Source organism: Pongo abelii, chromosome 3 (assembly GCF_028885655.2).
Source record: "Pongo abelii isolate AG06213 chromosome 3, NHGRI_mPonAbe1-v2.0_pri, whole genome shotgun sequence".
Lineage (NCBI taxonomy): Eukaryota > Metazoa > Chordata > Mammalia > Primates > Hominidae > Pongo > Pongo abelii.
Genome location: NC_071988.2, coordinates 100,134,957 through 100,160,148, shown reverse-complemented (window position 1 = coordinate 100,160,148; position 25,192 = coordinate 100,134,957). Strand labels below are relative to the sequence as shown.

At 35.7% G+C, this 25,192-nt stretch overlaps 2 protein-coding genes across 14 annotated transcripts in view; one reads left to right on the top strand and one right to left on the bottom strand.

Annotated features, from left to right (window-relative positions):
* PAQR3 (progestin and adipoQ receptor family member 3) overlaps positions 1 to 23,924 on the top strand; it is a 27,190-nt gene extending 3,266 nt beyond the window's left edge. Inside the window, exons 2-10 of one of the 11 annotated variants that reach the window (XR_008524578.1) lie at positions 823 to 985; positions 5,686 to 5,841; positions 9,287 to 9,484; positions 12,050 to 12,140; positions 15,312 to 15,459; positions 17,538 to 17,629; positions 18,094 to 18,213; positions 19,505 to 19,681; positions 23,739 to 23,924. Coding sequence is in view for 3 of the 11 variants with exons in the window: in XM_063723472.1 (XP_063579542.1) it covers positions 823 to 985; positions 5,686 to 5,841; positions 9,287 to 9,484; positions 12,050 to 12,140; positions 15,312 to 15,454 (751 nt within the window). In the remaining 8 variants the exon portion in view is untranslated. Of the gene's footprint in view, positions 1 to 822; positions 986 to 5,685; positions 5,842 to 9,286; positions 9,485 to 12,049; positions 12,141 to 13,010; positions 13,166 to 15,311; positions 18,033 to 18,093; positions 18,214 to 19,504; positions 19,682 to 23,738 lie in introns of those variants that run through there. The other 10 variants (XR_008524582.1, XR_008524577.1, XR_008524576.1 and 7 more) reach the window with 10 other exon arrangements.
* BMP2K (BMP2 inducible kinase) overlaps positions 19,621 to 25,192 on the bottom strand; it is a 140,192-nt gene continuing 134,620 nt past the window's right edge. For all 3 annotated transcript variants that reach the window (XM_002814909.6, XM_009240125.4, XM_054554109.1), the window contains one exon: positions 19,621 to 25,192. In XM_002814909.6, coding sequence (XP_002814955.1) covers positions 23,769 to 25,192 — 1,424 coding nt within the window. In that variant the 3' untranslated portion in view covers positions 19,621 to 23,768.

The window sequence follows — 25,192 nt, the reverse complement described above, 5'->3', positions numbered from 1 at the left end:
CGGGAGAGGTTAAGTGACTTGTGTAGGGTGGGGACAGTGAGCCTCTTGACTCGGGGTGGTACACGCTCTACCAACCTGTGCTGCCAAGACCAGTTAGCCCAGGGCATTTTGAAAGAGGGCACATAGTACCCATATTAAAAGTTAAGTCCAGTTGTTTCTAAAAAGTTTCAAAAAGGAGAAACGCCACCTGGAAACTAGACTGGTTTTAAAACATCCACGGCAAAGTTGTTCTGCCATGCCTATCTTAAAGAACCTTTCCAATGGATCAGTATATATTTATTTTGCTTCTCTTAAATCCATTTAATTTTGCATTTGTATTTAATGAGCTCTAGGAAAGTATTTTAAGATCATGCCTAACCTTGCACTGAGCAGGTTTTCAGATACGTATTATTGATAGAGTATGCTAGTTAACATCCAGATTTCCTCTGCACATTCATTTCTGGAGACCTTTAGTCTATAGACTAATCTGAGCAAGGCATTGTGAACAGTAGTGGCATAAAGATGAGTGGTACTGACCATTAGGGAGTTGACAGGCTGGAAGATGAGATGGAATTTGTATGTAAATCTCTTAATACAGAGAAGGAAATGGTAAGTATGATAATAGAAGTGAGCACCCAAAAAACTGTGGTCCCAGAATTGGTGGCGATGTGGAAAAACTTAGAATAATTTAATTAGATAATATATCAAATTTAGAAAGGTACAGGTGGGGTAAGAGCTTAAAGGAGCAAGTATTAGGTAACTCCTCAAAATTGTCCCTAACCTTTGAACGTGACAGTAAGTTGGCCAATGTGAATCTCATTTGCATGTGTATTTATTTTCCAGTTTGTTTATTTTATCTAATGAGACAGTAAACATCTGGAGTCATTTGCTGGGTTTCTTTCTCTTCTTCACCCTGGGAATATATGACATGACATCTGTGTTACCTTCAGCAAGTGCGTCCAGAGAAGATTTTGTAATTTGTTCTATTTGTCTTTTCTGCTTCCAGGTAAGTCATTTCACAAATACTGCTGTTGGTAAAGAGAACTTTTTGACAGGCAGGCTTGGTCAGGTGACCTTACCTCAGCGCTACCGCTTGTTTTAAAGAGCCCCGGAATGGCATGTTGGTCAGGTTATTGATTTTCATAACATAAACACCAAACGATCTGTTCTTATGAGAGTATGTTTGAAATCCATTAAATTACAAAGATTGAGAAAAATTTGTTTCTTTCCTCTTCTTTTGGGGCATCTCTGCTTTAAGATTAATTAAAAAAATAGGAATCTTTGATTGCATTCTATTATCTGGCTGAAGTACAACACTAGTGCCTACTTAAAACTTGTTTGGGAAGATTTCTCATCTCTTTCCTGTTTGTGTCTGTGATTTTTGTATTTGTTATTTCCATACTATATTTTACTGCCCTGTTTTGCTGGTATTGATTTTTTACTCTGTTGCTTTAACATTAATTTATTTTGAACCCACTGGCCTGGCTTCAAATACTTTGTTTCTTTTCCTCTCTACCTCCTGTATTTGTTAGTTCCATAGCACTGGCATTTTCAAGAATCTGTAAAAATGTCTTTAAAAGTTAACATGTATTAGATTTCAAACAGATAATTTTGAATCAGAAAACAAATGTGGACTGTAGTTCTGTTGACATTTAAAGCAATTTTTTCTGCTTCAGAGAATATAAAAAAACACAAAAATGAAAAGAAAAACTTATCCCCCTTTCACATGACAGACACAGAGTAGCTATTCCCTGCAGTTAGCCTGTTGCTGCTGAGTTTGAGAGGTGACTCTTATAACTCAGCTGCACAAATGTCGCTTTCATTGTGTATCATTTTATTTCAGTGTCATCATTTTACTCAAGTTTAAAATTTGGACTTAAATGGCCAAGAAACACAGCAAAACAAATCTCTCTTCCCCTTTTTTATTAATTCCAATTTTTGGAATAATAATTTTCTTTGAGGGAAAGCATAATCTATTTTTGCTATTAGAAAATTATTTTTCCTTCAAATATTTTTTAAAAATATACTCTTTCTGAGGTTTAATTTTTGCCCTGATTACAGCCAAAATATCCCTTAAAATCCATAACCAATTTTATAATGGAAATGAATCAATTTCTTTTTAAATTTTTAGGTGCATCTCAGTATAGATTAACATGCTATTAATAATCATTAAGTAAAAACTGGCTTCTATTCTTTTTAGTTATATGCAGATTATCTACTTTGAGAATCCCTGCTCTTTTCCTCTATCCCTAGGCCTATTCTTTATGCCTTCACCACCTCCCACAGCTGATGTTAGTTCAGAGAATATGTATCAATTTCAGTACTGACCTAAGAAAACAATACATTGCAAAACTAAAAGGATTAAATAATTACAACAATTTCCAATAAAGAAACAGAGTCAAAGTTTTACAGTGACTTGCCCAGGATTATTCAGCAGGGCAGTAAAATCCTGTTCTCCTACTTGATAGTGCAATGATCATTGTTACAATACATGCTGTACAACTTACTAAAGACAGATGAGCACATCTTCCCTACTTGAAAAGACCACTTCTTATCAAATTAGAACTTGTTCACCTGAGTTTTCCAGATTCTTAGGGTCAGTGGACAGTATAGTAAAACATAGATATATTTATTAATATTTATTTACATTTAATATTAAAAGACATAACATTTTTCTCACTCCTGTGCTTCTATATGCTTTAGTGCTTTCCTCGCAACCAGATTAATAGAGTACATTCTGAACAATAGAATGTAATTCAGGGGCTTTGAACCTTCCCAGGGTATTTGTATTTTGGAGAAGAACGTTAGAATACAATAATGCCTAGATTTGATCCATTTACATTCAGTTAACAAATATTTGTTGAATGTGTCCTATATACATCCAGACACTATGCAAGGCATCGGTAAAACAGTGCTGAACAGAACCAACCTGGTATAAAGGTCAAGCCACTCGTAGGTGTGCAGAAGAGACAGTGAGGCAGGGCATTTAAGCAGGAAAAAAGAAGCAAGACACACTTTCTTAGCACTTTCTGGACTTGCAGGTACTAGTTTTTGTGGTTGAAACCTAGGAGAATGGAGAAAGATAAGGCTGAAGAGATTGGCAGGGATCAAATCATGAGGTATTTTGTTATCATGCCAAGGAGTTTCGATGTGGATGTAACACTGTAATTATCTGTCTACCTTGATGGAGTGAGGTCCTCCATAGAAAGAAACTTTCCATTATAACTGAAACATCCCCAATTTGCCAGATTATCTTTCAGTCTGTTTTTAAACTCTAGGAATAACATATTCCGTCTTAAACAGGGCATACTAGGTATGGGTTAACTTTAAAATCTGGGGTTTTCTGTTAATGCTATTTTATTTTTCCCTTGGATACCATAGTTTTTTTTTTCCTCTTTTTATTTGCTTTTTCACAATGAAATGAGCTTTATTTTTGTTTCTAATTATTACTACAAGATATAATTATGTAGAAATTTAGGCAAACAGAAGTTTGTGGAAGAAAACGTCACCTGAAATTCCACTTTTCGGAGGTAACCACATTGGACATTTGCGTTAAACAATGAGTTTAACCCAAATGCGTATGTTTGTGTATGCATAGCTATCTTGCACCTGCCTACCTGCCTGCTCACTTACCTGTCTACCTACTTCCAAGCTACAGTCATCCCTGCTTGCTATTTTGTGACCTGCTCTTGTGTCATTCAACATTGTGGCAATGGGATCTTTCCCCATCAATGAGAAATATACACTTTTATGTTCTCCTGATTTATGGTGCTTAATCTCAAGGATAATCTGAGAAAACAAATAACCAAGCTTCTTAGAGTTACGTTTAAATAACTAACTTAGAATTAGTTACTGATTGGTTGCTTAGTAACCAAAAAGCTATAGACTATTAAGGATTTTAGACAATGAAGCAATGAAGTTGTGGCAAAGTACATTGTTATTGAATATTGATATTGAGTCTATAGTAACTAGATTTGTTTAATGACCAGAATATAAAATATTAATAGCTAGATGACCATGTTACTGCTTTAGCAATAGCTTACAACATGTTTATCATTTGTACCTACTTTATACTGTTTATTTGTCCCATTGCCTCCACCCCACTGTCACTGTCTCAGTATGTGCTCTCCAGGGCTATTTCTATAACCTCCTGTTTCCGCCCTTCTAGTCCACACCTCTGTAAGGGGGCACTTAAAATCTTCAGGAGTATCTTATCATACCCATAATATTGAAGTTAAAACCCATTAATGCATAGGACATGTCATAATCATATTATAAAGAATATGATGCTTTTCCTTAATCCCTGCCCCCAGCCATAAATATGTGCACACCTTTTTTTATGTTCTTGGTGAATGCCAGCCCAACTTTTAAAATCTGCCTCAGGTGAACAGCCTTTCTCTGATACTCTTTTCTTCCCACCAGTCGCTCCCTCCAAATGCACATGTACCCCCACACAGTCAATATCCTCCCGCCTTTTCCAATTATGCTGTGCACTGAAGTACAGTAGGATTTGTTACTGTACTGTTTGTTCATTGATTCTGTATCACCTCCAGTGTATGACATACAGCAGGTACTTGATGGCTGAAAGGCATTCTGCCATAGAAACCTTATCAATTATCAGAACAGCTGATTGAATCAGATTAGCTTTATTCTCAGTTTGGCAACCATATAAAGTTAGCAAGTCATGACTGTTTTTTAAATTATTATTATTATTTTTTGAGACAGGATCTCACTCTGTCACCCAGGCTGGAGTATAGTGGGGCAGTCACGGCTCACTGCAGCCTTGATCTGCCAAGCTCAAGTAATCCTCCTGCCTTAGCCTCCCAAGTAGCTGGGACCACAGGTGCATGCCACCATGCCCGCTAATTTTTCTTTCTTTTTTTTTTTTAAGAAATGAGGTCTCCCTATGTTGCCCAGGCTGGTCTCGAACTCCTGTGCTCAAGCGATCCTCCCACCATGGCCTCCTAAAGTGCTGGGATTACAGGCATGAGCCACTACTACACCAGCCTGTTTTTTCCTGAAGGCAATAAAACTGTGTTTACCTTAGAAATTAAAAGTAAACTCTATACAATGAATCTCATACAGACATGAACATTCTTAACTGAAAAAAAGCCAATTGTGGAACAGAATGCGTAGTGTGATTTCATTTAATTTTAAAATGTGTGTATATATATATAATGTGTGCATGTGTATAGACTAATATATCACAGGTGTTTGATATATGTATTGAAAATATCTGGAAAGACACATAAAAAATGTTATCACTGGCTACCTCTGGGAAATAGATTGAGTAAGAGGGGCTTATATTTATGTTCTTTGATTTTTTTAAGGATATGTATTGCTTCTATAGTAAATACTCTTTAAAAACAAATTAATTCATGGATCAAAACAAGCCTCAGATGATAGTTCTAAAACATTTGCATTGTATAACTTTCCCATTACTGTGCTATTTATTTATAATTTTCATTTTGTAATATAGTTATTTTAAATTTTCTCCTTCATTATTATTATCTCCATTTTACCCATGAGGGAATTGAGGCTTTAGAGTAATGACATGGCTCACTCTACTGTAAGGCACAGAGCTAGAATCCAAGCCCATAAATGTTTGAATTGAAAGCCTAGCCTCTTAACTACTTCCCTGAACATCATGCATAAGTTGCTTTAGTTTCTTTAGTCACTTCGTTAATTTGTTTTTATTTTTCACAGGTCTGTATGCTTTGCTCTGTGGGCTATCATCTTTTTTCCTGCCATCGGTCAGAAAAAACATGTCGAAGATGGATGGCATTAGATTATGCAGGAATTTCTATTGGAATACTGGGCTGCTATGTTTCAGGAGTATTTTACGCATTTTATTGTAATAACGTAAGTAGATTAAAACATTTTACATTCTACCTTTCATATTGGTCGTGGGTTTTCTTGCCTTGGTTCTTCTGAATTTCTGAATAAGTACATAATTAACTTATAGAATAAATAGGAGAGTCTTGTATAAGCATAAACTTATTTTTCAGAATGGCCCTGTCATCTCTAACATCTATTATCAGTTCCATACTTATTTTACTAATTTTCTATTGGAAAATATATATACAGTTATTTTCTGAAACTTAATGTAGACATTAAATTATTAATGTTTTCACTAAATCTATATGGCTGCATGGTTCCTCAGATATGCACATATATCTTTTATTTGTGTGTTTATAGAATTGAAGTTAAAATTAACACTTGTTAAAATTATGAAGTTGGTTACTGCTTTCCATTTCTTTTTTCTCCTCTCAGTGAAAAAAAATACAGGAAAATATATCTGAATTTATTAGCCCATATTCTTCTATAAAATATGTTTTCCTGTCTTCAGTCTTATGTTTGGGGGTAGGCTTGTAAGACAGACCAGATAGGAGTCAGTGTCTTTAACAAATGTGAGATGTGTCTTTTCTGAATTCTGGATCAACTCTGCTTTCTGTCACTAAGTTCACACAAAAGTCAGTTTTTGCCTTGTGCAAAGCAGCATTTGCAACACTGTAATCAGATAATACAGCACCTGACCTAAAAATATTGGCCAACCAAACCTTATGGAGTAGAACCCTTAACTCATCACCTCATGTTCCAGCCAAGAAGACAAATTGAATGTTCCCATGGTTTCAGTACATCTCAAGTTCTCCCTTTCAGAAAGTCCCCTTCGACTCTGCTTTGTTTTCTTCTTGTTTTTCTACCATGCCCTTGTTTTTTCTTTTGCCCTTTTAGTTACCTCCCTTTCAGAACCAAGACTGAGCTTCTCCCTCAGGAGCAGTATACCTACTAGTTATTTCTAGTCCTAGACACAAAGAATAGAGCCTGTCCTGCCCAAGGCCCACCACGTAACAGGTGCTCTAAGGCAGGGGTCACCAACCCCCAGAACCTGTCCATGGCCTGTTAGGAACCAGGCCATGCAGCAGGAGGTGAGCAGTGGGCCAGCGAGCCAGGGAAGTTTCATACGTGTTTACAGCCACTCCCCATGGCTCGCGTTATCACCTGAGCTCTGCCTCCTGTCAGATCAGCAGCAGCGTTAGATTCTCATAGCAGCGCGAACCCTATTGTGAACTGCACATGCAAAGGATTTAGGTTGTGCAATCTAATGCTTGATGATCTGTCACTGTCTCCCATCACCCCCAGATGGGGACCGTCTAGTTGCAGGAAAACAAGCCCAGGGCTCCCAGTGATTCTACATTATGGTGAGTTGTATAATTATTATATATTACAATGTAATAATAATAGAAATAAAGTGCACAATAAATGTAATGCACTTGAATTATCCCGAAACCATCTCTGCCTGCCTCCCCGCACCATGATCCATGGAAAAATTGTCTTCCACAAAACCAGTCCCTGGTGCCAGAAACGCTGGAGACCACTGCTCTGAGGGCACAGTCCCCAGCCTTCACTTATTGGGAAGATCGGCCGCAGTGTAGAATTTCTCACATTGCTTGGGATTTTTCAGTAGGACCTTTGTCTCTACACAATAACAGAGAATACTGTCAACATATCTGGTATGAAAATTAATGAAGAGAAAAATCATAAATATGATTTGAATATGTAAGAACATTATTAATTTTAGCCAATTAAACGTGAGCCATTTGCTTTTTAGGCCTAATCACTTTGGAACATAAGCACATAATTAAAAATTTATGCAGGTAACCTTGTTGTAAATTGACTTAATTTTAGCAGTATTAAGCTATTTATTTCTGCCCAGCTTTCATAACTTACTCATTTTGCATGAAACTGTTTATATCTTTAAAAAAATTAGAACATATTAATAACCAGGTGCTTATGAGTACAGCCATGTAATATTTGAATTTTTTTGCTTATCTTATTCTGTATTTCTCTGAAACTGTTTTCTGTTTACCTCTTGCTAAACATCAAAGTGAGATACTTTTTGTAAATCTCTTACCAGAAAAACTAAAAGTCCAAGATAGATTAAAAAGATAAGGGAACTACTGGAGCTGATACCGTCAGTCCATGATCGTTGAAAAATTGCTTTCTTCCATCTGGTTTCTAATCATTTTCAAATACTCAGTTGCTGTAGACCTATAAAAGACTCGTTTTACGTTTTAAGGAACACAGCTGCTTTCAGAATGAGATTGAAAACTGTGGACCCTAGATCCAGTAGAATGTACTTTTGGGCACACCCTAAACAAACTGTCTGACATTTGATTTCGGGAAGTTAATAGCCCCAAAGAAGTCCTGGAGCCCAGATTAAGAACTCTTGTCTTACGTGACTTTTGACTTTAAGACCAGCTAACTGCTTATTTAAATACCTGCAAATCCCATAAGCCCTTCAAACCTAAGCTAAGTGTGTGTTCTTTCATGCCCCTGTTCTCTTCCCCCATCACACAGCAAACCTGGAACATCTTTGTTCATTTGCTTCATTAATAGAAGCCATTTATGTGGCCTTTCAGGCTAAAAACAGTCAGGCTTTCCTCTACTGCCCTCTCACACAGCCAGTCAGCCATTAAGACTTAAGCTTATTTCAAAAATGCCTCCTAAATCTGGTGCTCACATCTACTTTATTCAACAGGAGTCCAAGCCCCCACTCTCTCTTTGAATAAACTAAACTAATATCTTTCTAGCTGGTTTCCTGTCACCTATTTTCTACACTGATGTCAGAGTTGTCTTTCTAATAAGTCTGTTTGAAAGACAGCCATGTCATCCTATTCTTGAAGAATTCTGTTATTCCTCCAGTGCCAGTGTGGTAAAGTTCAAAACATTTAGCCTAACAGTATGCCTTTTTAGCCTTTCTTCTCAAAACTTCCTGCTGCATTTGCTGTTCTCTTTCCTTGAGAGCTCTGTCTTCCCACAAAATCTTAGATGTGTCATCTCTGTGAAGCATTTTTTAGCTACCCCAAGTAAAGTTAATTGTTCCCTCTTCTGTGGTTCTACAATGTTCTGTTCCTCAGTTACAGTATCTACCATAAGATTATAATCTTTTGTTCACATTCTGCCCCTCCCATAGTCTGTGAGCTCACTGCTGGGAGAGTCCATGTCATAGTCATCTTTGCTTTTATAGGACTTGAACTGTGCCTGGCATATAATAGGTAATCAGAAAATGCTTTTGTATGAATAAATGTAGTATTTTACCAGCTCATTTTAGAATTTGGTTTGTCATTCTGACAAACCTAAAAGTTGTATAGAACATATTTTTTAACGAAGAGAGATAATCCTATTTTGAAATGCAAATACCAAGTAAATAGAGTTTGGAATTTGTAGTGTAAAAGTCAAAATTATTTTTTCAGTTCCTTGATTGTTAATAACAGAATTAAAATGTGATTTCCTTTCATTCTAGTACTGGCGTCAGGTGTACTTGATCACAGTGCTTGCTATGATCCTGGCAGTGTTCTTTGCGCAGATTCATCCCAATTACCTCACGCAGCAATGGCAAAGGCTCCGTTCTATCATCTTTTGTTCTGTTTCGGGATATGGAGTGATTCCTACTCTTCACTGGGTTTGGCTCAATGGAGGAATTGATGCTCCGATTGTACAGGTAGGTTGAGTGTAGTTAATATTTTTCTCTCTTTTTTTTTTTCCTTTCAATTTTATTCCTTTTGGGTAAAGTAGTATAATCAGGCCAAGTGGGTGGATGTTTGTCATTTGAGAACATATTTGTAATTGCATATTGAGCCATAATTTTCACAGCCATATAAATAAGCATACCTTGCAGAAGTTGAGGTAAAATCTGAATACTGCTTTTCTCTGAGTTGTCTTTCTGTAAAAAATAAATTATTATTCTCTATTACCCTTAGTATATAAATACCCAAGTCCTTATTTGTGGAGGAGGACTCCAAAGTTTCTAGCTTTGTCTGCGGGATCAGTGATAATGCCAATGATAATGCAAGTATAGAAATAGGAGCAGTTGATCTTTTAGGGGGTGAAGGGAGGTTGGGAAGGATTTTTTTTGTTGGACCCGATGAGTTTGGGGTACCCATTGGATGTAAAGGTAGGGATAGGATCTGGGATTTCAGCCAGAGTTTGAGACTGGCCATAAAGATTTGGAAATCATCGTGTTGGTGGCTGGAGCCAGGGAAGCATGTTCAGTCCACCAAGGAGAATATATTGAGAAATAAAAGAAGAGCTATTTGTTAGAATCAGGTATTATGGGGGAACAGTTGATGTGCATTAGGAAGACTCTCAGTGAGAACTCAGGATTCTTGAGAAAAGGATTAGAAATGAGACTTACATTCTTAGAGATCGTTACAAAAATGCTCTACATAGAGAGTAAACTTGAGAATTTTTAATACAAGGAAATAGGCCAAGAAATCTGACAGAAATCACATATCACTCATTGCAATGGTACCTTTGTCTAGAATGTGTGACTTTAAAGGGGGGTTTCATTCAAAAGAATCAGATTTTATTAGAAGAGGAGGGACCATTAGTGGGCCTACATTTATTTGCATGAAGTTGGCAGCAGCATAGTGGAAAACAGTTGGGTGTACAGCTGAAAAGAAAGGAAGTTCTGTGACAGAGTGAATTGAGTGATATAATCTGGCTACTTGGCCAATGTGAGGACAAGGGTGATGATGTCTTCATAAATTAGGATATTGGGAGAAAGGTGAGACAGTAATGATGAGGGACATCAGTAATCCTATCTGTGAAAACATCTTTCTGACAATTTTGATTCCTTTATAATAAGAAAATGGAATGGGGAACTGCCACTGTAGATAAATTCCAGCTGGAATAATTGGTTGTTGATACAGAAGTGACCAAAATTTTTGGATGTGATAAACACATTCCTTTTGAGCTTATAATGACAAAAAGAATAAGATCCATTAAGTCAGTGAATTTTAAAGAAATTAAGAAAAAGGGATTTTTTTTTTGTATTCAGAAATCTTAAAATGGAAAGATGGCTTAGTTAATAGTTTTCAAAGATGGAATCCTAATATGATCACAGATCATTCCAGTGAGGAAGCAAAGGGAAGCTTTCACAGAAATTCTTTGATAAGCTCTATTTTAAAAAGATGGAAAGACAGGCACTTTAACAAAGATAAAAAGTTCTGGAAGGGTTAATCTTGGGAGGCAGGATCAAGTTGTGTTCTAGAATGTTTGAGAAATCTGAGTTTAATTAATCTGAAAAATATAGGAGTTAGGGAGGGCTATGATGATTCTCATATTTGAAGAGGAAGGAGAAATTTGTCTTTATTTTTTATTTCTTTGAAACAGAGTCTCTCTCTATTGCCTTCAAACTCCTCGGCTCAAGCAGTTGTCCCACCTCAGCCTCCTAAGTAGGTTAGGACTATAGGTGTGCACCACCATGCCCAGCTAATTTAAAAAAAAAAAAAAAAAAAATGTAGAAAGAGGTGTCTTACTATGTTGCCCAGGCTAGTTTTGAACTCCTGTCTTAAGCTAATTAAAAAAATAATAATAATTCTAGAGAGAGGGGTCTTATTGTGTTGCTCAGGCTAGTTTTGAACTCCTGTCTTCAAGTGATCCTTCTGCCAAAGCCTCCCAAAGTGGTAGGATTACAGGCATGAGCCATGCACCCAGCCTGTCCTTATTTCTTAAATGAGTTCTTGGTAAATTAGGTTTATAACCAGTATTAGGAACAATATGTATAAGGATAGCTTGCTGGATTTTCTCAGGGCCAGGAAAGTCTTTTCAATACTGTGTCAGCAGTGAGACAAAGTGCTTCATATAGTAGTATTCAAGAGGACCATTTGTCTGGGATATTGGAACAGATTTCTGTCTGGGGAGACCCCTTAGGTCTTTTCCAGCCATAAGTTCCTGGTCTTCAGTGTCTTTGCTTATTTACCTGCCAACTCCATTTCCATATGCATTCTACCCATATACCTACATTGTAGATGGAGTTGGGTGCCCTTAGGAACTTCAGCATGTTAAAGCTGTAGCCCCTTTAGGAGCCTGACCGTTAGAGCATTCTCTGTGCTCCATTCTTGCAGACTGCTTCCTGCATATGAGGACAAGGTTTCTTTTATTGGAGACAGTCTGCAAAACAGTTCAGATTTAACAATCTTAAATCCCACTATTAGATTCATAATAAATTTAGAGTTCAGTAACAGTAGGAAGATCTGTAAAAAAAACATGTTCTGCTTTTCAGGACTTTGCACCCCGTGTAATTGTGATGTATATGATTGCTCTTCTGGCTTTCCTATTCTACATTTCCAAAGTCCCAGAGCGGTACTTTCCAGGTAGGTATCTCTTTTATAGCAGTTTTGTATTGTTAGTCTAAATATATGCCCAAGGTATATGCATCAGAGCATCAAAACTTAGTTTCATTTTTTAATATTATTGATTATGGAAATGATTCCTCTCTTTCCAAATGTTACCTAAAACTTTCAAAGGGCTTTCACAACTTTTGCTTTCATCCTGATCATGTGAGTTGAGTCCAGTAGGTGGCGTTGTCACTGTTTTATGGTTATGAACTAGTGACAAAGCTGACATTAGACTTTGAGTCTTCTGACTCCCAACCACTATTTCTTTTAAAAAGTAGAACACCGTCAACTACCATTTGCTTCTCTATATGTCAGCTGGTTCTTTAAAAGTAATTTATATATGCAGAGATATATAAAGCAAGAAATAAGCAAAGGACAGTAAGAAAATGTAAATGACGAGTTAATGGGTGCAGCACACTGACATGGCACATGTATACATATGTAACAAACCTGCACATTGTGCACATGTACCCTAGAACTTAAAGTATAAAAAAAAAAAAGATAGTGAAAAGAAGTGAGGTGTAGGATCACTTCACAATATGTACATCAAAGGGGTCTATAAAAAAGATAAAGGTGACAAAGCTGGCTTTAGGCTTCCTGGCACCCAGCACTAGGAAGAAAATAGTTAAGAGTCTTTATGTTTCCAGAAAAAGATAGTGAAAAGAAGTGAGGTGTAGGATCACTTCACAATATGTACATCAAAAGGGTCTATAAAATAGATAATGGTGACAAAGCTGGCTTTAGGCTTCCTGGCACTCAGCACTAGGAAGAAAATAGTGAAAATTAAGAGTCTTTGTGTTTCCAAGATACACAAGCCAATAGATTTTTTTGTTCTTCATTCCAAAGAAAATATTTTCAGATGGAAAATAACTAAGAGGACACTGGGTGGAGTGAACAACAGTCTCCAAAACCTGTATTTGCTTGTTTGAGAACTTTAGCTCTGGAGTCAGACTGCTTGGGTTCAAGACCCACATCAACCACTTTCTAGTTACGTGAGCTAAGTAAGTTACTTAAGTGCTCTCAGCTCCAGTTTTCCTATCTAAAACATGGAAATACTTTTTTTTCCCCTGGGGTTATGGTAAGGATTAGATGAGAAAATGCATATAACACAGTTTAATGAGGATTAGATGAGAAAATGCACATATCATGTAACCAAGTTTCTAGCAATTAGTAGGGACTGAATAAATGACAGCAATTATTACTATGTCCCCCAGCCCTGGTCTTATAAGTGAAATATGTGGTTTAGTAAGAGACAAAGTGATGCAAATCCAGGTAAGTTTTGGCATGGGTCAGAAATAACATTTAGAGTACATAAAACTGATATTTTTTTCAGTTTGGAGAGCTAGAAGTCAGGGAGCAGTTTAAATCTAAACTGCAAATTTATCCCCTCTTCTTCCTGGGTTAAGAATCACTTCCACGGTTAATCAGAGAAGGGATTGTACCACAGGTCATGTATGTTGGGGAAGAAGAAAGGGTGAGAAACCCTGGCCTAAACAATCCATCCCACAGATCCTCAGGCATTCCTTTGTGTACTTGATTTTTCACCACTGAGCTTTAAATAAGAATGGAAATACAAGGGAAAACCTGAGTTGTAAACATGAGGATTCGGGAACAGATCTAGGACATGCCACTGAATTGAAGACCACCCATCTTCCAGGCAGGGCCAGAATTTCCCTCAGAAAACAATTCTGGTAAAATATATTTTTGTATCACTTTATTAATAATTCTTTTTAAAATTCTGTATTTTCTTTATAATAAGACAAGTAGAACACTAAACCATGAAAATTCTCTATGTGATTATGACCATAGTGGGTTTTAGGCCTTAAAATATTCAGATCAGGAGTTACCAATTGTTTAATATAGGACATCTATAAACAATCAAACTTATTGTAACTTAACCTCCCCCAAGACACACTTGACATAAAATGTGCCCTATGTAGCAGAACATGATGAGTTTGGGTACGTGAGAGCAGTGGAGATATGGAAACTAAAAAATTAAAAGTCTTTACAGTGAAAAGTGATAGTCTCAAATGTTCATGTATAAATGCCTTAGAAACTGTCTCTGGCAAGTTCTCATGTATGACCTGGCCACTGGGAAATAAAATGAATTTTAACCTAAAAGCTTTCATTCAGCTCAGGTTGAATGTTTAAAAATGTATACACAACACAGTGGCATTTGATGGGTCCAAGGGTCCCCAAGGTGTCCATGGATAGAATTGAGTGGATCTCTGATAGTTGTATTAGATAATCAATATTTGTTGTAATCCTCTGTGTTTTGTTTTTTAAAAAATGGGTCTGTAGGCTTCACTAGACTGCCAAAGGAGTCCATGATACAAAAAAGGCTAAGAATCTTGTTGACATACACTTTAAAATCTATGTACTGTACTGATTGGTAAGAAAAAAGAGAGGTTAGAGAATATTTACATTATGTGACCATAGAAGCACCATGAGTATGTTATTTACATTGAAATTATTATAGCTCTGTATTTTATTTAATGAGAGAGATCAAGAAGTTTTCCATATGTTAATTGTTTAATCTTCTTAGAATTTAACATTTGACCACAAAGAGATTAAATTGTTCTCTTAAGTTGTATATGAACTAACCAACCTTAGTTAATTAATCCATTACTAATTACACCCTGCAGATTATTCCATTAGTTAGCACAGAATTCAGGTCAGCACTTTTTCTTTGCACACCTGCTTGAAATAAAAAGTGCTTCTAGTAGGTTTATATCTAAACCCAGCAGTGTATCTGCTTCTCGCGGATTTATACCTAAATCACCCCATGATTTTTAACATCTGGTTTCTTTTGCCTCTCTCAGTAATTTTTTGTTGTTGTTCATTCCGTCAAATGTGAGTTGAGACGTGGGAGGCATAAGGTCAAATTCCTGAAATTAAGTTAGATTTTGAAAACACACTTGGAATAGCATTTCTAAAGTTCACCTGTGTACTTAATAAATAAAACCTTAAAATTAGACCCAAATATGAATTGATCCATTTCTAAAAACGTTTGGATCTTCCAGTTAGTCTCTAGGTACTCTGAGACTATGAAAATTTTTCTGCTAAGCTATACTTCCAAGAAATATATTTTCCCTTTAGTGTCAACATATTGAAATCAATATTATTTTCTTTCTACCTTCTTTCCAGGACAACTAAACTACCTCGGATCAAGCCACCAAATATGGCATATCCTTGCAGTAGTGATGTTATATTGGTGGCATCAGTCAACAGTGTATGTCATGCAGTACAGACATAGCAAGCCTTGTCCTGACTATGTTTCACATTTGTGAATTAGGTATGGCCACCTGGTGAATTCAGTTGTTAAGCAATATATAATGGGGAATTGTATACCCCACTATTTCTAAGATTCCCATTAGTTTTCCCTTTTTCCTTTTTAATATGAGTAATGCTTTATAAAAATGGGGGAAAAAAAGTATACTTAAGGATCTGTAGTAATAACTGCTTTACAAAATCCTTAAATCTACTAATTTGCTGCTTGTACAGAAAGTGAAAATTAGTTGGCAATCATAAGAAACATCTGAATAACAACGATGAATGGGAAACTAGTGTTGAAATAGGATTCATTTTACTTGGCACCAGCTTAATTTCCTTAGGAAGGGCTCATCTCCATTAGAAAATGGAGTCATCTTATGTGCTTAATTATTTTCAGTTAATTATCAAGTTTAAGTGCCTAATCAAGGCAAGTGTTGTTTCAGCCTATGCTTAATGCAAGCTAGGATAGTGATTTTAAATAATCACTAAAATCACTAGATTTAAATAATCACTAAAATGATTTGTGAGAAACTGGCACTTCAGATATTATATCCTTTAGCTATAGGTTCTTCTCTCCCTAAGAACATTAGATATTTTAGTTTTCCAGAACAAAAGCTTTAAACTTCTCCTGTAAGTTGAGAGAAGGGTTGAGAAGAGGAAAAGAACTTCTCATTTTCTATCAGATAAGAATCACATTAGAAACTAAGTACAAAATTAGACAACAGATTATGTGGTCAAATAATATAGTCATTACCCACCTAAACATTTTAATTCCAGATATTATTTAATTCCATATAACTGAATTCTTGTGAGTGGATTACAGGTTTTTGATCCCAAAATTCCAGAGCTTTCAACTCTTTAAATTTGTAGTCCTGAATATCCCAGTGGTGGGGGTTCCCAGCATTATGGGTGCTACTTTCAAGGCCATAGAATCTAGATGGCCCTGTCTTGACCCTGAAATGAACCTTAAGCCTTAGAACAAAGTCGTGCAGGTGCCCCATTTGATAATAATCTTATTCACCTGTGCTCTGGTCCTCGGTTTCTGCATGTGTTAGCATTGCATTGATAACTCAGAATCTTGATAAACACTTAATATTTGGACCTGAAGCATTAAAATTTCTTTTTATTGTATATACTTAAAAAATAGAACTCACTGCCCTATCATACATTGTAGCCCTCTTATTCTTTGGTCTTTCATATGCATTAGTTAAATCCCTTAAAGCAGACATTCATAAAAACTTACATTGTTTATTGGAGTATAAAATATTACCCAAGTTTCTTAATGAGTTGACATGAGCTGTTTTAAATACTAGTGTATTTTCAGAACAGTAAAATTACTGAATATCAGAAAAAATGTTAATGAAGCTTATTCCCAAAATGCCTTTTGTGCATATGATATTTGGAAAGTCACTTTAATGTGCCTCAGTTAATACATCAGTAAAATGTTGTGTTTCTTTTCCAGTGTAGTGTTTTTGGAATATAAATTCCCCATGCTAGTATAGTATCTTAGGAAAGAGAATTTCCCCCCAGGAGGCTCAGTAAAGGAATACCGTGTCTTACCCATCATTATGATGGAAGGCTGCTTTGAAAATGGCTGTTTTACCTTATAAGGTTAAAATTTTGATCCATATGTTAAGTGATAGAAGATTTTGGTGCAACAGTAGTAGGATATATTTCTCCTAGAACATCCCTTATTGGCTTACATTATTTTATTGCCTTTAAATAGATATTTTCTCATTTTGGCCAAACAAAAGACACTGAGTAGTTATACTTAAGTTAAAAATGAGGGGAAAGTCATTATTTTAGGTGTGGAGCCATTTTTATTGTAAAACATTCTCAAAATAAAAAAACATTGAATCATTTCAATTTTTGCAATCCCTGTATTAGTATATGAATACATACTTGCCATTTGAATTAATACATGAAAAGAGTATACTGTGTTTTTAAATCAGTGTTTCTTTGAATTTAAAGGGTGTACAGGTCTTTCTGCAGGGAAAATTATTCCATGTAAATATTTCAACTTTGTATGAAAATGTTAAATATTGTAAGAAAGTTATCCTCTCATTTTTTCACTGCTATGATGTATTTATTATAAAATAGGGAATGAATGAATATGGATTGCTGTCAACTAGAAACACTTCTGTATGTCAGTCAGCATTTAATGACCACCTACTGTGTGCACAGCACTACTGGTAAAATTTTGAAGACATTGTTAACATTAAAAAATATTTTAAAGTTGTCTACAAATCTGAGCCTTGTAATGTATATTTAAGTTATTTTTGTTTTTATAGATTAAGATTAAAATATACTATCCAGTTTCAGTACTAAAAAAGACTGGTTTTAATTTTACCAATGTGTGAACTATAAAAGCTTTTTGCCTACAGATTTTACATTTTAAAATTATCTATGGCTGTTTTAAATTGTCTAGCAATTTATATGGTTGTGGTTAACTCATTTAAGAAACAATTATCTTTCTATATTAAGCCATTTTCAAATAGCAAGACAGTGCTTGTCTTTTTTTGTTATTACACTAACTGCAATTCAGTAAGCTGCATGACAAAATATGTATTATGTAAATAAACCGGGTTTACTAAATATTTTTAACTGCTGCTTGTCATTCTTTGTAATACATAACAGCTTTAAAATCATATTTTAGAATCAGGAACGAAGATTCAGGGAATGTCTGTCACATCTTATGGCATCCCACCTGGACAGAATATCCGATTTGAAGATTGTGATTGACTTCCATAAAACTCTACAACTCTCCATTTGGCAGGTACCTACTAGATAATACTTTGCCCTGTATAAAATGTCAAGGGGCAAAGCCTATTCCTGTGAATTCCTGCTGGTTGCTTTGCTGCATTAGGTCCCTGTCCACTCGTAAATCATCATTCCTGGGAATTCTACTTCTGCCCAAGTGTGTGAAGAATCAGCTCAACTATTAGAGAAGGGGTAGAAATACCTTCTGTGTGCATTATCACAATAACTGTGTTTACAATGAAGAGGTATAAATACGGTCCTCTGAAATTTTGTACCAGAATTCCCAAGTAGTGTAATGAGATAATGATCCAGAACTGAAACTACCCTTAAGAAAACATTTTTGGAAGGGAGAGGTAAATAGCAGTAGGGGGTTTCTTGTGAAAAATTAACCTCCATCCTTAAGAGAGCGGAAATGAACAGCCGCCAAGGTTCTAGTCCTGCTCTATAAAATCTGAGATCAAAATACTACCTAACCTGCATATAATCTCAATTGTGGCAACCATCTGAACTATCTCATTTAATATGTAACAACAAATACAAGCTCAAGCTTTCAATATGAGAATATTAACTACATGTTACATATGATGCTTGACCTGGGCTTCCTCAAAAAGGTATTCATTATCCAAAATAAATAGCTCAAATTGCAGCATATATTCATGTCAAATAAGTTAACTATAACTGAATTTGAACAGTAATACACTGCAAACTATTCTTTCTTTGTTAATAGAACTTTTCTAATCATTTGTGTTATTTTGCTTTGTACCATTCATTAAAAAGATAAAGCCCCTTTTTTCACATAAGTTTAGATAAATGTTACAACTTCAAAAAAAGTTCATTCATAAAAATAAGATGAACCTTTCCACAGGCTACCAATCTAAAGACTCCAGTTTGTGGAATAATACATATTATAACCTTGATGCCAAGCTTAGTCCATCAATCCAATAAATAGGTTTTCTCTTTCTTTAATGTGTCATAGCCTCTTTTCTGATATAATTGAGGATTACAATGTTATTTAACCAAATAACCAATATTAATTCAACCAAAGATGTTACCAGTTTTAAAGATTTTTAAAAATTTATAATGTGGAAGCTGTAAAATAAGTTATTCAGAAGGCACTACACAATATTGTTTTTGCCTTCCTGTCATCACTCTTGAGTATCAGTAATTATGACTCACTGAAAAAGTCGTGCTATTAAGTGTTCTTGTGGCAAAAACTCTTAAGTCAAATGGGTTTTCTTACCTAAATTGTAAACTCTGAGCTCCTTAAGAATAGGGATCTAATCTTACCCACTTTTCTATTCCACTAGCTGCTACATAATAGGTGCTTAATGTTTGTGGTGTGAATGAAATAACTGAATTTGAATAGAAGTTTGCATCCAAAAGTCATAATAAGACAAATAATGAAAAACTCCAAAGTCACTGATTATAAAGAATATGCAATCCATTTGGGATTTATTGCATTTAAAGAAAACAGATTAAAACAGGTATGATAAATACAGTAAGAAAATAACTTTAAATTTCAAACAAAACATAGTGAATCAGGGACAGAATTCAGTCAAAAAGAATAAGCAATGTAAAGGCAATAAAGTAATAAAATCAGTTAGTGCTTAATTAGATACGGCAGGGGGAAAGGGGTGGGAGGGGGAGACTGAGTCTATCTCATAACTGTTTCCCAGCTATATTTGAGGACTGAAGTTACTTTAGCAAGTATGTTTTGTAACAAGTAGAAATACAATAAAGATGTAAATTTGCTTTATTTAAAGGTTAAAGTTATTTGCTTAGTGGTACATAAAAGGCTTCAGAAAATTCAAGTTTAACAAAAAATGGAAGTGTAATCAAAGAAAGTGCACTTAAAGCTGTTTGCCAGCAATTAAAAAGTAGCTTCTATATGCTTCTATTAGATGACTTTTCAATCACAAAAAGCATAGTCATAAAAACAATCCTTTCAAAAGTAGCACTATAAATTTTAAAATAAAACAAAAATAACCCCAAATCATGACCCTTTGCATTATCATCTACCTTATTCTCTTAGTAGCTTTTGTAAACCCTCACTAGGAGTGAATGTTCTCTTAGATATGATTGTGGTTGCAATTCCATTTTTAAAAAATTCACATTAACTCCACAGTAGAGAGATGTGACATGCATGTGTGTACATATTTTTATCTTAATATATAAAACACCACTGAGTATAAAAGTTCTCAAATAAACTATTCATCATTTATGGTATTCTCACAGTAGATATGTCATCTCATTCTCACAGTAGACTGTCAACTCAATAATTGGACCTAAAATAACAAGTTTGCTAAAAGAAAAAAAAATGAGAAAAAAGTTTACTGCACATTCTAAATATATTAAAAACAAATGTACCCAAGCTCCTCAAAACTAGTGATATTAATACACTTGTACCTTCTAACAGTGCTTACGTGAAGTACCAAGCAAATCTGGATAATGTCATAACTATGCCCAACACGTACACAGGGATTGGGGTAAGGGAAAATAATTACACTCCTGAATAAATGTTCTAGTCAGTTAAATTTTCATCTGGCCTGCAACCTTTCCTCCTCCACCTAATATACTTACCATGGAATTTTTGTGTCTTAGCAGATACATTCTTCAATGCCATAAAAAGCTGATCTTTTTAATACTAACATTTTACTGATGTGATATTAAAATAAGCAAATGGTCCACTTTTTAAAGGATTATTCAAAATCAACAAGCATTATTAAAGCTGTTAGGAAACAACTTTGGCCTCGATTTTTGCTAGCTTCATAATAATTTACTTCTCTTAGTGATGTTCAAGTATAACAGGTTTAGTTATAACTACATCCTAAAGAAGCACAGGGGACACCCAAATAATATTAGGAAAAAAATCCCAAATATATATATATATATATTTGCTTAGTGGTACATATATATAACCTTTCTTCCTTCCTTAAACCAGAATTGAACCATCCCATAATACAGCCAAACTTTTATTGAGTGCTGTGTGCCAGGTACTGTGTTAAGCACTTTCACATATCTTGGGAGCTTTATTCTCGTAATTCTCACAAGGGAATAACCTGAGCATCAGCTGTGTGGAGTGACCTATACCTTGACCATGATTCTGGGGGATGATGAATGAAAATGCAAAGTATAAATCTATACTCCTTAGGAAAATGCCTCTACTACAACACAAAGGAATCTCTCCATTTCTATCCTATTGAACCCCCAATTGAATCCTGTATCTTTTCTCTGAGCTACAATCTTGAAAGAAGAAAGTCACTGTGCTGTGTTATAAGAATGTAAATATTTTATGCTGTCAGAGTTGTTTCCTCAGAATTTATAAGGGTCTACATCAGCGTCAGAATCATTTAAAATTATTCAGTGTATTGAAAAGCAAGTAAAACTCTAGGTATTTCATGCTTACATCTGAAGGAGACCGCATTAGTTCATCCTCTACCTCTTTTCTAAATGATGAAACTCATGAGGTCTAGCAGAGACCAAGGACTAATACAATCAAGAAGCATATTGTGTACACCTCAACAGATTTTCATTTAAAAAAATTGTTTGATACAAACCTACTGTAGTTCATGAATTTACTATGTGTAATCATCAACTCTTCACTTTTAAAAGAAAGTATCACTTGAATCTGTTTTGTAAAGTTTTTAAACATCTACTTGAGCATTTGCATTAGCAGTATTAATCAACCTGAGAATCAGAAAAAAAAAAAAGGTGCAAACATATTTGCCTTTGGCACGAGGACAAGTAATTGGTGCAGTCCAGCTCTAAATAATAACGTAATGCTTGGTCTGCCTCTGCTACATTGTGATTCACATATTGCTTCCCTGTCCACAAATCTGTATTTGATTTAGCATATAAAAGAAGGGAAAAAGCAATAAAAAGACAAATATGTGGTTTAGTTACATATACTTTGCTTCTTTCCAAGTTCAGAACTGTGAAAATAGGCAAATAGCTTATCCCATTGGGGCACTATAATTAAGAGATTCCTAATAAAATTACTCATAAAATATACTTTGAGATCGAAGAGAGTTAATTTAAAATATAAAAATCAAAGACAGTGCCAGTTGATGAGTTTCCACTCCTTTCTGTAAATAGCATTAACTGTTCTAGAAACTTCCAAATGTTAATCTGATAGCGCAGCACAATTATATCTTAAAATAGACACAGGAAGCACAGATACTATATTCACATTAATTCACATATGTAATCTCTATCATTAAATGATTTCTATAAAACCTCAAGTTTCTAATTAGGATTTGTGGTGTACAAAAAAGGCAAATTGGTAGCTGGGTTCTTTTCAGTAAAGACACAATCAACTAGCAGAATTAAGATGCTAGTTCACCTTATATGCATTTTAGGATCTGGTGTATTAGTGCAGAGGTACTTGCAGCAGGATGCATGAATCCTGCCTTTAATATAAGGCTTTGTGGGTGTCACCGTTCTGTGCACTTTATTAAAACTACTCCACCCCCCAAACCTAATAAAAATAATTGTTGCTTATGACTTGGGGAATATTTGGTGAAGTTGCTAATAAAGTACATTATTATATGCAACATGATTTCACATTGTAAATGTCTTGAAAATTCAGTTTCCGCTACATATTTTCTTCATAAAATAAAATTTTTATACAACCCTTGTCCTCACTCCAATTTTTCCAATAATCTGCTTTATTAGGGCCATCACAATAAAAGTTTGGGGCAAGAAGCCATGCATAAAGTGTTTCTAAAGTAGTGAATGTTTTCTATTCTGTATCATTTTTTCTTCTTATAATTTCTTTACAAATGTCAGATGTTTCTCTTCATATTTTTGTTCTAGGCTTCTATGCGATAGTCCTTTTTTTAATTTGTTTTAACTGACAAAAATTATATATATTTATCATGAATAACATTGTTTTGGAATATGTAAATTGTGGAATAGTTAAATTGAGCTAATTACACATTATTTCATATGCTTATCATTAGATATTCCATATTAATGGCACTTGTTTTTAAAAATGAAACAGTTTTAGGCACAATAGTCAGTTACTTCTGGCTCTGCTTTGTGGAGAAAGGTGTACGGACTGAAATCTCTGCACTCTCCAGATAATAACTTTCTAATGCTTTAAGAGAACTAGATTGTTTTTAACTGTCTGGAAATTAGAAGAGACCTTAAAAAAATTCACAAGTGTAACTAGTGTATGTACAAATAACCCTAATTTTAGGGATATGCACATAAAAATGACATTCTGATATCAAAAATAAGTTTCACTGTCTCTTCTCAGTGGCTACACACCTAGAAAGGTGCCATGTGCTTTCACTGGAAGTACCACACTTACATTTCTGTGTTGTGATGTCAGTAGCAGAAACCCTTAGTTAGAGCTTGCAATTTAGCTCCCTTTTCTCCTGAAGAGGAATCAAGTTACTACCCTGTAGAGAGACTTCATTTTTCTATTTGGTTTATTTAGAAATCACCTATTCTGACTGATCTTTAAGAATGAATGATATAAAGAGCTACCAAATTTTCTTTCAAATTCATAAAACTATTCACACTTTTTTGAAACAGGAGTTGATGCCAAGAATCCATCAGAAGTATCTACTGTTTAGAAGGAAATGGAGCAGCACCAAATGGGTCTAATTCGACTGGTTGGGACTGTTGGGACTGATGTGGAGTGATGCTTTGCACCACAAGTTCTGTAAAGGGCACGGCACCAAAATCATCCATTTTCAATACATCTGCACTATGGAATGACCCATGTAGTGAATTCTGTCTTGGCCGCCCTGGCAGGACAGTATTGTGATCAGCACGGATGTCGCTCAGGCCCTGATGTGGAGGGTGCCATGACAGGTCTGGAGAATGGAAGGGCTTGGCACCGAAGGGGTCCAACGGGCTCTCCTCAGGTTGTAAGACATTCCCCCTATCTTTCCCATCAGTCAGTGCAACACTAATGTTCTCCTTGGAGTCTGAGATGGTTAAAAATTCATTGCTACTTTGAGAGTCTCGGCGGCCCACTTTTTTGTGCCTGCGAGCCCTCTCTGGAGTGCGATAGGTAGGCTTCAGAGTCTTCTTTGTGCTAGTTGGCGTGCCATGATGCCGCTTCCCATTACTTTTGGACATATCCTGTTTTGTGCGCCTTTGGCGAGAGGACAGTTTCTGTAAGCTGCGCTGTTTGACTTTTTGCTGCTGGCTCCCTGTTATTTCATCAAAGGGCACAAGCCCAAAAAGGTCCTCATTGCTTTCACTTTTACTTGTTGATGTGAGGAAGGGCTGAAATGGAGTGGAGCCAAATACATCTACACTTTTGGGATAACCAGGGATAGTATGTGCCTCAGGCCCCACCGCATGGCATTCTTGCACATTCACCTTCTTGCTAAAAGGCGCCTTTGTGAATACATCAAATTCCTCCTGCTCCAGTCCTGCAGCAGGAAACCTGTGTTGAGGGAGGTTCTTTTCATTCTTTTCTTGCTGGGGCTGTTGAGCACGCACTGCAAAGAAGGGGACAGCGCCAAATACATCAAACTCCTGTTTGGGAGTCTCCACCGCAACATCAGAAGATAACTGGGCTGAGGTGAGGAGTATTGTATTAAGATCTCGGGTTGGTCCACTGCCAGATCTGTCTCTGTAGACAGAGCTCATGTCACCGTGCTTTGCTTTAGCCTGCTCATAATCAGAATCAGAGCTATGTTTCTCCTCTTCTTCCTCATCTTCAGAATCCATGAGGAGAGGCCTATGACCCAGATTTTCTGGTTCAGTATCATCATCATTAAAATCTCCTTGTTCTCCCTGAAGAACTTCTTCATCATCTTGCTCTTCCTCTTCACTGCTCTTAGGAGAAGGGGGATCTGATTCAAAATCACTTTCAGATTCATCATTCCCCTTTTGCACTTGACCCTGTACTGAGGTTTTCTTTCCAGTCCGCTGATCTTTAGATGCTGGACTTGTTTTACCGTTCTTGATAGGGTTTGCAGTGCCATCTTCTTGATTTATAGATGAATGTTCAGCTTTCTTTTCAGAAGAAC